Source organism: Electrophorus electricus, chromosome 14 (genome assembly GCF_013358815.1).
Source record: "Electrophorus electricus isolate fEleEle1 chromosome 14, fEleEle1.pri, whole genome shotgun sequence".
Classification (NCBI taxonomy): Eukaryota; Metazoa; Chordata; class Actinopteri; order Gymnotiformes; family Gymnotidae; genus Electrophorus; species Electrophorus electricus.
The window spans coordinates 5,355,634-5,368,060 of NC_049548.1; the positions used below are offsets into that span (position 1 = coordinate 5,355,634).

At 50.3% G+C, this 12,427-nt stretch overlaps 2 protein-coding genes across 4 annotated transcripts in view; one reads left to right on the top strand and one right to left on the bottom strand.

The window, feature by feature from the left end:
- Positions 1 to 12,356, top strand: part of afap1l2 (actin filament associated protein 1-like 2) — a 31,437-nt gene extending 19,081 nt beyond the window's left edge. For 2 of the 3 annotated variants that reach the window (XM_027024914.2, XM_035533290.1), the window contains exons 5-19: positions 4,628 to 4,739; positions 6,124 to 6,332; positions 6,651 to 6,830; positions 6,917 to 6,991; positions 7,152 to 7,233; positions 7,328 to 7,432; positions 7,555 to 7,766; positions 8,587 to 8,732; positions 8,847 to 8,961; positions 9,218 to 9,400; positions 9,617 to 9,926; positions 10,036 to 10,209; positions 10,435 to 10,622; positions 10,830 to 10,994; positions 12,128 to 12,356. In XM_027024914.2, coding sequence (XP_026880715.2) covers positions 4,628 to 4,739; positions 6,124 to 6,332; positions 6,651 to 6,830; positions 6,917 to 6,991; positions 7,152 to 7,233; positions 7,328 to 7,432; positions 7,555 to 7,766; positions 8,587 to 8,732; positions 8,847 to 8,961; positions 9,218 to 9,400; positions 9,617 to 9,926; positions 10,036 to 10,209; positions 10,435 to 10,622; positions 10,830 to 10,994; positions 12,128 to 12,154 — 2,283 coding nt within the window. In that variant the 3' untranslated portion in view covers positions 12,155 to 12,356. The remainder of the gene's footprint in view (positions 1 to 4,627; positions 4,740 to 6,123; positions 6,333 to 6,650; positions 6,831 to 6,916; positions 6,992 to 7,151; positions 7,234 to 7,327; positions 7,433 to 7,554; positions 7,767 to 8,586; positions 8,733 to 8,846; positions 8,962 to 9,217; positions 9,401 to 9,616; positions 9,927 to 10,035; positions 10,210 to 10,434; positions 10,623 to 10,829; positions 10,995 to 12,127) is intronic. The other variant, XM_027024915.2, reaches the window with a different exon arrangement.
- LOC113586626 (kelch repeat and BTB domain-containing protein 13) lies at positions 636 to 4,558 on the bottom strand. Its single transcript, XM_027024919.2, has one exon. It carries the CDS (start codon positions 2,674 to 2,676, stop codon positions 1,180 to 1,182), a length of 1,497 nt encoding a protein of 498 aa, XP_026880720.2. The 5' UTR covers positions 2,677 to 4,558; the 3' UTR covers positions 636 to 1,179.
- Positions 12,357 to 12,427: the final 71 nt, after the last annotated feature.

Below are 12,427 nucleotides of genomic sequence, written 5' to 3' on the forward strand. Positions count from 1 at the left end.
CCTGTAGGACCTGTATGATAGGAGTATGGAATGGATGATGTATTGTTTCATCTACTCTAGGATCAGCAGACAGAAAATGGCCATAACTGGTGGTAAATACGTAAAATAGAGTCCAGTGTTACATTTTGAAACAGAAAGTACTTACTGATGGTGGAATGTAAACTAAAAAGTCATGCAGCCGTGTATCATGGATCATATTTTATTTAAATACTGTAGATTAGAAATTATTTTGCATAATTTTGCTTGTTTGTGTTTTCCCACACCTGGACTGATTCAGTCCACAGCAGTTACTGTGTTTAGACTGGTGCACGTGATATCTGCTGTGTGTTTAATCTGCGTATCAGAAGCCATCATTCTCATGCTTAGAAGAGCCGCCACGTCTGTGTTTTTACAGACCCTAAGAGTTACCATAAATTCCCATTATTAACCATTCTAACATCCCTAATAAATTCTGTTCTTTGTAGTTGCTGTAATCACCTTCAGAGACAAGGTATTAATCCCCTTCTGCAGTGTAAAAAGCAAAGAGTGTGGGCAAGCATTTGGGTGTGTAGGTGTAGGATGTGTGTGTGTGTGTGTGTGTGTGTGTGTGTGTGTGTGTGTGTGTGTGTGTGTTTTTAAGTGTGTGTTGGCTGAAAGTAGCTCCTGCAAGGCCCTAGTGTTCCGTAGGGGTCTGTAGTCAGGGGAATAGACAGACAGGAGGACAGGCAGAATTAGTGGAGCCCAGTGAGAAGGCTTTGAACTCCAGAACCATCCACAGGGTGCTGCCTCTGATTAACACCAGATGCAGCAGCCGTTTGACAGGGTTGCGTGGACCGGCACTTCATGTGTGAGGGCAAGTGAATGAGAGATGGCATGGAGCTCCATCTGTGCTAGTCAACTCCTGTCTTAATAACACTTTACTAAGTTCTGTCATTTTGGAAAAAAAAAACCCAAAACAGCCTTTTACTCTTTTTGGAGACTACAGCTCTTTTTATTTGTAGGGTTTGAATTTTAAACAGTAGTTTGGTCTGGTCTTGAAAGGCCATACCAGAGTTCACGTTTACTCCGCCATTTCTGATTTATGTTGTGATGAGCCTGTTTGAGACATTCAATATTCTCTAGTATAGTAACATAACAGGAACCTCCTTTACAAGTGGTTAGAGACAGAAGCTTGAAGAAGACCCAAATGCTTTGTAGTGGTTAATTCACCACCATGGTGTCCTTCTCATTTTGATCATCTCCAGCAGTCTCCGGTGATTTTTCACTACTGATTATTTGCTCAGTGTCTGTGGTCTTCGGCAGCCGGAGCAGACAGGTCCAGAGCGATCCGGTCTTCGGGAAACCCTGCATTTGCCTGTGCGGTTTCCATACACCCCTACAGATGCGATACTCCAGAGTCAGGTCGCGGTTCACCGTGAAGGCCGAGTCTCCCCTGACCACAGCCGTGAAGAGCGCCCCTCGGCTGTTGATGTAGTGCCCTTGCATGGCTGTCCACTGGCCCGTGGTGATGTTGTAGCAGTCCATGAGGCAGCGCAGGAAGTCGTCGCATGGTCCGTTCCTCATCACGAATAGCTGCTCGCCGTGCGCCACCATGCAGTGGCCGTAGCTCTGTGGCCGTATCAGAGTGGTGGTCAAGGACCACTCGTCCCTGTCAGGTGTGTATTCGTAGATGTCCGTGGTGTCAGGAGGCTCCCAGAAGCACACAAAGACCCTCCTGCGGGCCACGGCACTCGCCGCCCCTGCTACGGGTCTGGGGGCATGTTTGACGAAGGTCCACTTGCGTGCGGAGAGGTCGCAGGCCTCAGCAGAGGCCATGACGCAGTTATCAAACTCGCCGCCGAAGGCGTACAGGCGACCCTCGCGGCCCACCAGGGTGAAGTTGTACCTGGACTGCTGAGGCCCGGCGAACGCACTCCACGAGTTGCTTTCAGCGTCGTAGCAGAAGCTGGAGTCCACCGTCACCTTGCTCACACCGCGCACGCCCCCCACCACATACAGCCGGTTCCCCACTACGGCCACGCCAGCCATGGACGTGCTGGCCTCCGTGGGCAGGTCCGTGAGGTAGCACCAGGCGCCCTTCTTCTCGTTCAGGGACCACACTGTCCTGGACGAGTCCTGCAGGATCTTCAGAGAAGGCGAGTGGGTGCCCAGAGCGATGAAGGAAGCCGGTGCGAGAGACTCCACGTAGCGGACCATCTCCTCTGGCAGGTTCAGTGCTGCCTCCTGCAGGTCGCGGTACGCGTCGCGGATGAACACCGCCGCACTGCGAACCAGCCTCCACACGCCGAACACGGCGGCCGTGTGCAAGAGGAGGAAGCAGTTCTCTGTGTCCAGAACGTCTATGAGATGCTGGATCAAAGCGTCCACCTGAAGGAAAGCGGCACACTCCACGGCCTCCACGATCTCATCGGGGTCCCCGAGACTTGGCCGCTCACCTCTGGAAACAGCCAAGACGAGGAGGAAACCCCTCGCCTTCAGGCCCTGCAAGCGGACCTCGTCCTGGTGGCTCTCCCTCATCCCAGAGCGGAAAAGGGCACGGAAGTATTCCGAATTCCTCCCCAGCAAGGTCCTGTCTACAGCGAACATGCTCCCTTCCACCTGCACTCTCAGGGAGCCCGTCAGCCCCGCCTCTTCCCACTGCCCCGAAGCTTCCAGCTGAGGCACAGTGCTCCCGTCCACCCTGCTGGGAGGCTCCATAACTCCATAGCTTGCCTCTCCACACCTAGTATTTCTTCCGCTCCGCACATGCAGACTGAAAGGCGGTCTGGCTAATTAGCATTTTTGTCTAAACAAGACACTAAACACAAGGGTGTTGGGGTGCTGTAGCGTCACACACACTGCTCTCCTGTTACTGCAAATAGAGCTGCCCTAAAGATAGCCCCAGGGCTGGCCCTGGCGTCACATAGGAAAAGGGGTGTGTTTGTGTCTCTACAGACAGAAAGAGTCCAACCACACATAGAGCAGATCATGCTCTCCAAAACGTCATTCTTTAACCCTACATAATCAATCATATTTCCTTGTAGTCTGGCAGCATTTATCAGAAAGATTCCAAAACATTTTTCCATTTGATAGACTGCACTAAAGAGAAATGACTAATCGAGCAAAGAGACGATATCCGGGTGTCCAAAAGGTCAACGTGGGTTCTGAAGAGGATCAGACAATGGCTGCTTTTCAGAGAGCAACTTTGTCATTATTAAGTCTGTTACCAGTGTTGATTGTGCTGTTTGCAGATCGCTCTGTCCCAGCAGTTAGGGCCGGCGCGTTTGTGTTTTCACTGAGCTAGATTCTTGGCATGGGAAGCAGGGATTTTCCATGTTCTGGGTGTTCATTTGGTCTTTTTCCCACTCCTTTTTTTCTTCTCCTTTCCCAAAGGCCGTGGCTCTATCCTTATTTATGCCTCACTCCTCATCTGCTTCCCCTTCAAACCAGGTTTCCGTGGTGACAAGAGAATGGGGAAGCTGACTACTTGAACAAAGACTAGGGGACTGGGTTGAAGACCAAGTTCCACACGGAGCGCAGCACCGTCACTTCCAGTGTGTGCACTCTTGTCAAACACACACACACTCATAGGCAGCGCTCCTGCTGCTTTTGCTGTTTCCGTGGACTGACCTCTGGCTCTGTCCGAGGCAGTGGCTGTACTGGGTTGGAGTGATAGGATCCAGTGGCCTGCCCCATCCTTTTAATCGCTGGCAGACGCACGAGAACTCAGGCGCTGCTTTTCCTACCTCCCAGGTTCCCTTTCCGTGTGTCAGTGAATGAGAGAGGGAGAAGGACCGTGCAAACTGGGAGGGGCGTAGTGTTAAGAGTGTGAGAAAAAGAGCTCCCCTCTAGTTCGGCGGAGATCTCTGGAAGCCGGGGTGCTCTGTGTGTGGGGTGCGTGTGGGCCGCCTTTCTGTTTTGTTTTTTTTAACCCTCATACATTAGCCTCCAGTTTCCATTGCATTCCTCAGTCTAAATCACCTATTACATAAAGCCTACAGCTAACTTTCACTTTAAGTCACAACATCCTGTCTGTCTGAGGTTCAGGGCCCAGTTGTTTACAAACACACCCATGTCTTTGTTTCAATGTGGACACTCACCCCTCCGGTTAACCTCCTTAGCCCTTGACAATGTCAGCATGAGGCTTTAATCAAGGCAGTGGGTCTCTAAGTGAGTTTCTCATCGCGAGTCAACATCGGTCACTTTCCATCCGTGTGTGGGGGGTGCTGCAGGGGCTCATGCAGGGGCCCAGGCTCCACCACGCAGGAATCCAATGGAGGGGTTTAGCCATGGTTTTAATTAAACGATTTAGCAAAGCCACTGGCCCACTCCACACCCAGCTGAACCCATTACTCCTGCAGGCAAACACGTGTGGAATTCCTGGGCAAAACATCGCTGGACTGAGGTCAGAGGAAAGCTCCCTCTCCTTCGGAGGGGAAAGCCCGGAGAAAAGGCAGGTGCACGGGCCAAGAAGCCCTGAGCCGTACTTAGTGCACATGTGAGCTGCTGAGAAACAGACAGAGGGGTTCAGCTCAAATGCAGGGCAGGTTTACCAGAGGTTTGGGTGCAGTGTGCGCAACAAGACTCTTTATGAAGGCCCTCTCTCTCTCTCTCTCTCTCTCTCTCTCTCTCTCCCTCTCCTTCTCTCTCTCCCTCTCTCTCACTGCAGGGCCTGATTGCAAGAGAGCCTTTCCCTCTTCCTCCAACTCCAACTACAGAAAGACTGGACGCCCAAGAGAGCTACTACGAGGAGGCTCAGCCGTACGATTCCACCATCAATGGTAAGCTCTGCCACGGGCCGCGTCCCATTCGGTGACGTCAGCCTGGCAGTTCATGGCCTGTCGTGGCCCTCTCAGCCTTTCGCAACATTCTTCTGCAGTGAAGCAGCACCACTGTTCTCTCAGAGGTCTGATTTAGTTCACTGGCCACTGCCACAAAGTTCTAGCTAATGTAATGGAAAGCTCCCATCTCGGCACTCGGTCTGCTCTTCTTGGACGGTCCCCCCGTCCAAATCACTGCGAGGACACAGAGGGCCCCGCGGCTATGCGGCGCAGAACAGTGACGCTCTTTGTTCGGCTGTGGCGGGTCCTCTGGCACTGCGCGCGCAGTGACGGAACCTTGACCGCGAGCCCAGGAAATGGGGGCAGCTGAAGCAGGGTCTGGGTGCATAACGCGGCCCTGGGAGGGGTTGATTTACATCTCCGGCAGATGTGCAGAGGACACAGTCATATTGTCACGGAGCGCCAACGATTCAACCTTGATGGTGGTAGATGATTACTTGATGACAATTCGATGCGCTGGCTTCTTTCTGGAAACATGCAGAAATGTGGTTTAATATGTCAGTGGAGCTCTTGTAATAAACAGCACAATACACAATTAACCAATGTGTGTAATAAATATAACACTATAGCATGTAAACCGCTCAGTCTCGTTGCTGATGGTGGACTGGCTTTTGCAGGCCCCCAGAATATAACGCTGTGTCTGCTGTAATAAAAGTAGCTTCCTTCCTCGCCCTGTTAGAAATGCATGACACCTGAAACCATTCAAAGTGTCGACCTTAGGGCCTGTGTCGTGTCTGTTTTAGTGTCTGCTTAACATAAGCGGTATTATGATTAGTCGCATTTATATAGCGCCTTTCTAAAAGGCAAGGCCACTTTACAGACAGAAATCAGCTTTTACACTCCAATCACTCACTCAAACCCAAGTCACAAGTGCTAAGAGTCAAACGTGCTAACCACCAAGCCATCGTGCTGCCTACACAATGGACAGGAATCAATTAGAGACCTCTGACAATATGATCTTTGCTGTAATCAATCAGGGTATCTTCCATTAGGTGAACCTGGATTAGGAACAGGATAATAACTAACATGAGACACAGGTGTAGGATTAATGGAGTTTCCAGTTACATTGCTGGGAGGCCATGCCAGACCTCTCTGCACATGATTCTGCATGCACTGGCCTGATCCGCATGGCCTTCTATTGCCTTCACTTCTTTCCAGGAAACGTACCTGGTGACAATTTAGACACAAATAATAGCGAATACAGACTACAACCCGGAAGATGACTTTCTTAGACACTCCCACTCCAATAGCTCCACCCCCACCGACACACTCTTACAGTGCTTCCTGACTGAGCCTCGCTGTCTTCCCCTCCCCTGTGGCGCAGATGAGGCTGAGGCAGTAAGCAGCTCCTACGAGTCCTACGACGACGACGAGATCTCCACGAAAAAGTCGACTGCGCAGCACCAGTGGCCGTCCACGGAAGCGTCCATCGAACTGATGAGGGACGCACGCATCTGCGCCTTCCTCTGGAGGAAGAAGTGGCTGGGCCAGTGGGCCAAGCAGCTGTGTGTCATCCGAGAGAACCGCCTCCTTGTGGGTCCTAGTGTTGACCGTCCAACCTCACCGTCAAAGAACAGACAGTTACCCAAGAAATGTTATTAGTCTAAGAAGAGTTATTAACTAAATTAGTACATGTTAATTAACTAAATTGTTGAACATTGCCACTGCTGCAGAATTAGCTCTAGAGTAATTGAGTTAATGTAGACGAGTGCATTTTTGTAGTCACAGGTGTGTTTTGATATTTGAAGATTTGCCTGCCTGGCCATTTCTGGTGAGGATAGACCAGTTTCTGCAATGCGTACATGGTATTGTAGCTTAGAGCGGCGAAATCAGTGGCACGTGTGTTCACAGTGCTACAAGAGCTCAAAGGAGCAGACCCCACTGCTGGACGTCAGCCTGATGGGCTGCAGCGTCGTCTACAAGGAGAAGCAGCTCAAGAGGAAAGAGCACAAGCTGAAGATTGTCCCACAGGGCGGCGAGACCATCGTCCTGAGCCTCCAGAGCCGAGAGCAGGCCGAGCAGTGGCTGAAGGTGAGGCCCCGCGAGAGAAGGACCCCTCTGAGATGTTCCCAGTTTTAGACGGTCACTCCTTACTGTGGTGTCCATGCCTGCCTTAGGTGATCCAGGAGATCAGCCCCAAATCTGCAGATGGCTCAGACGTTGGCGATTCCCCCAGACTCATCTGTACTAAGGTACGGGCTGAGCAGAGTGGGCTGAGCAGAACAGTCAGGAGCGGTTTTCAGTAGCAGGGAATAGCAATGTGTATAGATAAGGGGAAATTTACAGCTGGTCAGTAAATGGTGAGGTGGAGTGGAGAAGCAGGCTGTTTGAGTGAACTCTGCTCCACGGCAGGGTGAGATCAGCGAGAGGTACTCCATGGCGTCGGAGAGCGGCAGCAGCACAGACAGCCACGCTGAGATCCTCGAGAAAGACGGTGAGACGCGACTATTGCAGCTGGTTCCTGGACTGCTTGTAATGGAAAGGAAGGAAGCATTCTAATGCATGGTTACCATTTCATTTCTTTTCAGTTAAGAAGAAATATGGTGCTGGCCTAAAGTTAAGCAACCTGATGAACATTGGGAAGAAGAAGATTTCCTCATTAGACAGCCCAGAGAAGAACATGGAAACATCAGGTAAATCCGTGCAGCTCTGCTGTAGTCGTGCTTGGTTGCATACGTGCTGTCCAAAGAAGGATGAGTTTCCCTTCTGAGTCTGATTCAAAACCTGAAACCCCCCCTCACTCTCTTTCCAACAGGCTACCTGAATGTCTTAGTGAAAAGCCAGTGGCGGATGCGTTGGTGCCTGATAAAGAATGGGCAGCTTTGGTTCTACCAAGACAAGGGCAGGTCCAAGCAGGCTCAGCAGCCAGTGCAGCTGGAAGGGTGCATGGTCCTGCCAGACCCCAGCCCGGACCACCTCTACTCATTTCGCATACAGATGGATGGAGAGGAACTCGCCATCCTGGAGGTGAGAAGGCCCAGGCTTCGGTTTGTCCTCTGTGCCACGTGCTCCCGTCCAGACCTGCCACACTGATTATATTGCAGTCTTTCATACAGTTATGGTCCTTAAAAACAAGACAGCACTTACATGGCAAATGAATGACCAAGAGGCACTGACAGCCTGAACATCACGGTGTTTGACCCCTATTCTCACCCTGTAGGTGTTACGCCCACATGACACTGGTGTGAAGCCCAGCAAGCAGTTGTTAGGGCGGCAGTGGTTTTGATTCCCCACCCACACAAACACACACACACACACACACGCACACACACACACATGCTATAAGCAACTGCGCTCCATTCCTTATGATGCTTGAGAATCATCCAAACTTTAGTTTGGACGTTGCTAATACTGTAAAAGCCAGCGTCGATGTGGTGTGTGTCTTTTTCCAGCAATGCTCATAAACGCATACATATTGAAAAGTATACTCTCAGCAGACAGATAAACAACTGATTTCCTGCTCACATTCCAGCATTTAGTGTCTGGCTACTAACTCCAATTTTAGGAAGACTCTTTTCTGTAAACAAAAAGAAGAGAGGCCTAATACTACCTTCTCAAAGCTTTTGTAAAAGATAACCAGATGGTGATGAGAAACATTCAATGTGACCGCCATCTTTTGGACAGTTTTATGGGTATACATCTAAATAATCCATCACCAGATTGCATGCCCAATAGTTTCATTAGTAGCTAATGTATCTATGTGAGAGTGCAACCATGGTTATTTAGATTTCTCTCTGCATTTAATGGAATGTGTCTTTTGTGTCTTTTGTGTATTGTGTCTTTTTAGGCTAAGTCATCAGCAGACATGGGCCATTGGCTGGGACTGCTACTGTCACAAACTGGCACTAAAACTGACCCAGAAGATTTGACTTATGACTACGTCAACTCTGAGAGGATATCCAGTATAGTAAATGCCGCCAAGACGTCCATGTAGTAAGCCTATCTCTGCCCATTGCACGCTGCTAAACAAACCAGCATAGAACATGTTTGTGATGTTCGTGTGTATGCGTTTGTGTGTAATCATGAAACTTTGTATGTACGCCTTAGCCTGATGCAGAGGAGATACTCGGAGCCCAATGCTTACATAGACAACCTCCCATTAGACAACCAGGGCTCTGAGGACATATACGATGACGTGGCGTCCATAGAGAATGAGCAAGAGGTGAGCAACACGGGTTTGCTCTTTAATTTCTCATAAAGGCGCACAGTCCTTCCCCTGTCGCAAAGCACACTGAGCATTCTGAGCGTTGGCTCAGGTGTTTAGATGAGGATGAGGAGAGCCGCAAGGCCATCTTGGTCTGCCAGAGGCAAAGAGCGTGTCTGAGGGTCTTTGCTACATCGGGGCCACAACTTAACGACTTGCAGGTGCTGCTGCTTTAACGTTCCGCCACGCGTGTCCCTCTGCGCTCGCCATACAGGACGGACCGGACGGCGGCTGTGAGCGGGGGGTGACCATGGAACGGGATGGGAAGGAAAGGGTGCATCTGGACCTGATGCCTGTGCGCTCCTTCCTCCACACAAACGCAGGCATGGTGTCCCCGCAGAGAGAGCCCAGCCCCACCACGACACCCACCGACGAGCACCAGCACCCTGGGAATGAGGTCAGGACTCATACTGCAGCAAAAATTCAAACTAGCTTCTGCCCTCTGTTCTGAGAGTGGAGATGTGTGTAAGCTGAACAGTAATACATAGCTGTACTGTGTCCATATAATTGAGTTTCGCTGGGACACAGTAGCACACCTATGCGGTGTAAAAAAAAACATAGAGTGACTGTAAAAGCTTCCGACTCTGAAAGCATTTGTTTCTCCCACTTTTAGCCTGTTAGACCTGCAGAGCCAGAGTATGAGACCTCATTACCTGCATCAGCGGAGCACCTCAATCCTCCACCCGTCACCGCCAGGCCGGACCTGGACACCGCGCCCCGTCCCCACGCCCAGCTCCAGCGGGTCCAGCTCCCTGTTCAGGAGAGCCAGAAGCACTCCTCTACCCCCAGCACCGTAGCTCCTCGGGGCCAGATTCAGACTCAGTCCCACACATCTTCTCAAACGCCCCACAGCCCACTAGTCAGCAGGGGAAGAGCTGCAAGCACCGACAGGCTCCACGAGAGAAGCAAGCTGTGTGCGGCAGGTATGGACCCGGGCAGCCACAGTTTTCCAGGCAGGCCCATTCAGGCTTCCCTCATGGTGTCTGTGCATAGGTCATAACAGGGTTCTCCTACGCATTCCTTCGTGCGCAGCAGGCTCGGGGCCGACTGTGGTCAAGCTGGGGAAGAACCGGACAGAAGCCGACGTGCGCCGCTTCACAGACGAGAGGGACAGGCTGGAGCGGGAAAGGGAGGAGGTCAAGAACACCCTGGCCACACTGAGGAAGGAGCGCAGGGAAGCAAAAGAGGATCTGAGCTCCTGTCAAGGTACAGTGGTGCCCTCTAGTGGACACTTTTTGCTTCAGTACCTGAGCATTTACTGAAGAAGCGCATATTCTTATTTTACAGTGTTATTTACAGTGTATGTGGTATTTATGGCCTTATGCAATTTATAGCCTTTAATCAACTTATCTGTATTGACAGGTCATGTTTTGTGGCACAGAAAGAAATCTTGAAAGTTCTATATATGAGCTATTATATTTCCCTGCACAGAGCCCTCTAAACAGCCTTCTTTGGAGGCATATCTGAAGCAGAAGGAGGAGGAGTGTCGGGAGGCGGAGCAGCGGCGAGTGGAGGTGGAGCTAAGTCTGGTTGAGGTGAAGGAGAGCTTAAAGAAAGTGGAGGCTGGACCTTTTACTCTGGGCACCACGGTGGACAGCGGCCTCCTGGACTGCCCCATGGTGAGTGTGCTCGCTAGAGCCCTGCCTCCATTTTAAAATAACATTTTAATGTATTAGTTAATTGTAATTGATCATCACTATCACAACCAGAGGCTATTTTAGACGCTTCCAACAGCGTCTGCAAGTGCTCTCGGTTCTCGTAGACAAATCCCAACTATTGTCCCCTCTGCACTGTAGAAGACATTTAACTACTGCCCTCTCCTACAGCCCAAGCCCCTCCCTTCACCTGCAGCTGCCCCCGCTGCCCCCGCTGCCCCTGTTGCCCCCGTCAACAACGGGGATTCCTCACCTGTCAACTCCACCACAGCTCTGAAGAGCAGGCCCCTGTCCATCATGGCAGCCAGCAAAGGGAACGTACTGCAGAAGGCCAAGGCAAGCACTCACACTTTGAAAATCAACCACACTTCTCCACCATAACTCTGACACAGGACCAAAGCGCCGGAGTTCTTTAGGCTATTCTGAAATGTACCGTACCGTCGGGAACTGGACATCAGTTTTGCTGTTTTGGCTCTGCACTACAGCACTCTGGCTTTGAAATAGAACGATGAGCTTAAAGTGTCAAATTTAACTGAAGTGTACTTGCATCTGGAAAAGATGAACCGTATAGGAATCCCAGACTCCCATTTAGAGGAGCGTAAGTGTTTGGGTGTATTAGCACACGCCTAACACGCCGCCATGTCATGCTGTCAGAGGGCTGCCGGGTTTTAATGCATCTTTTTTAAAAATGTAACATTGTGGTTCTTGAGAGTTACCAGTGGTTCACATCTGATCATAAACCTGGTCATGCAAGTGTGTTTTTCTCTTTATCCGACTCTGTGTCTACATACTGGATAGTGTTCCTGTTCATGACAAAAAGGTTTTTTTCAGTACTGTGATGTTTCGTGATCTGCCAGGTTGCTACGCTTACCAATGCTGACTTGCATAGGAATATTGACTTTGACACCGGTAGTGTTTTCCTAAGCAGCTAATTGATGTATTGTGAGGTGTTCAGCATCATCAGAACCTGTTCAACTGCTGTTTAAACATAAACACATACACCAAAGAAGTGTAGAGATCATGGCAACAGATGGCAGGTGTAAATGCCACAGCTAGAAAAAAATTGTTGGCCCTCCTGTGTATGCAGTAATGATCCAATAACAAACAACTGGCCAAGAACATACGGTGCAAAAAACTGTCCACTTACTTACGGTATATGTATAAAAAGCACAAATTCCTATATGGTTTAGCCGACTTGGATCTAAATTAATGTTGACATTCACTTTAATCTCCGTCACTGTTTCAGTTACAGTTTAGTATACAAGAGTACAAAAAGATTATTGAGAGACAGGCTATAGCTATAATGAAGCTCGGTCCATACAACTGAAACGAGCCCATACATTCTGTCCTCTGGCTTTCCAAGCTGATTTAGAACACTAAATATCTCAGCCGTAGAAATTCCAGCGTTTCCCGGCCCCAGCACAGTGTTACCGTGTGGGTAAGCTCGGGTGTGCCTGCTTTCTTCACAGGAGTGGGAGAAGAAGTCCAGCACCTAGGCACGGAGACGAAGAGCGAGTCCAGCAAGGGACACGATGACATCCCGGACTAAGCAGAGCCCCAGCCAGCTCAAGCTGGAATGTTGACTTTGGCCAGGGCTTTTGGAGTGAAAGGGGTAGGGCGAGCCCTCGCTGACCTACGGGCTCCGTCCGTCCGTCTCCAAGGCTCCGCCCCCTACCCCTGCTTCTGCTCCAGTGAGAGGCCGCGATGTAAGCGCTTCCTGCAGACAGCTCATCAGAGACGATGCTGTTGTCGCCCTACGTTTACCCAGA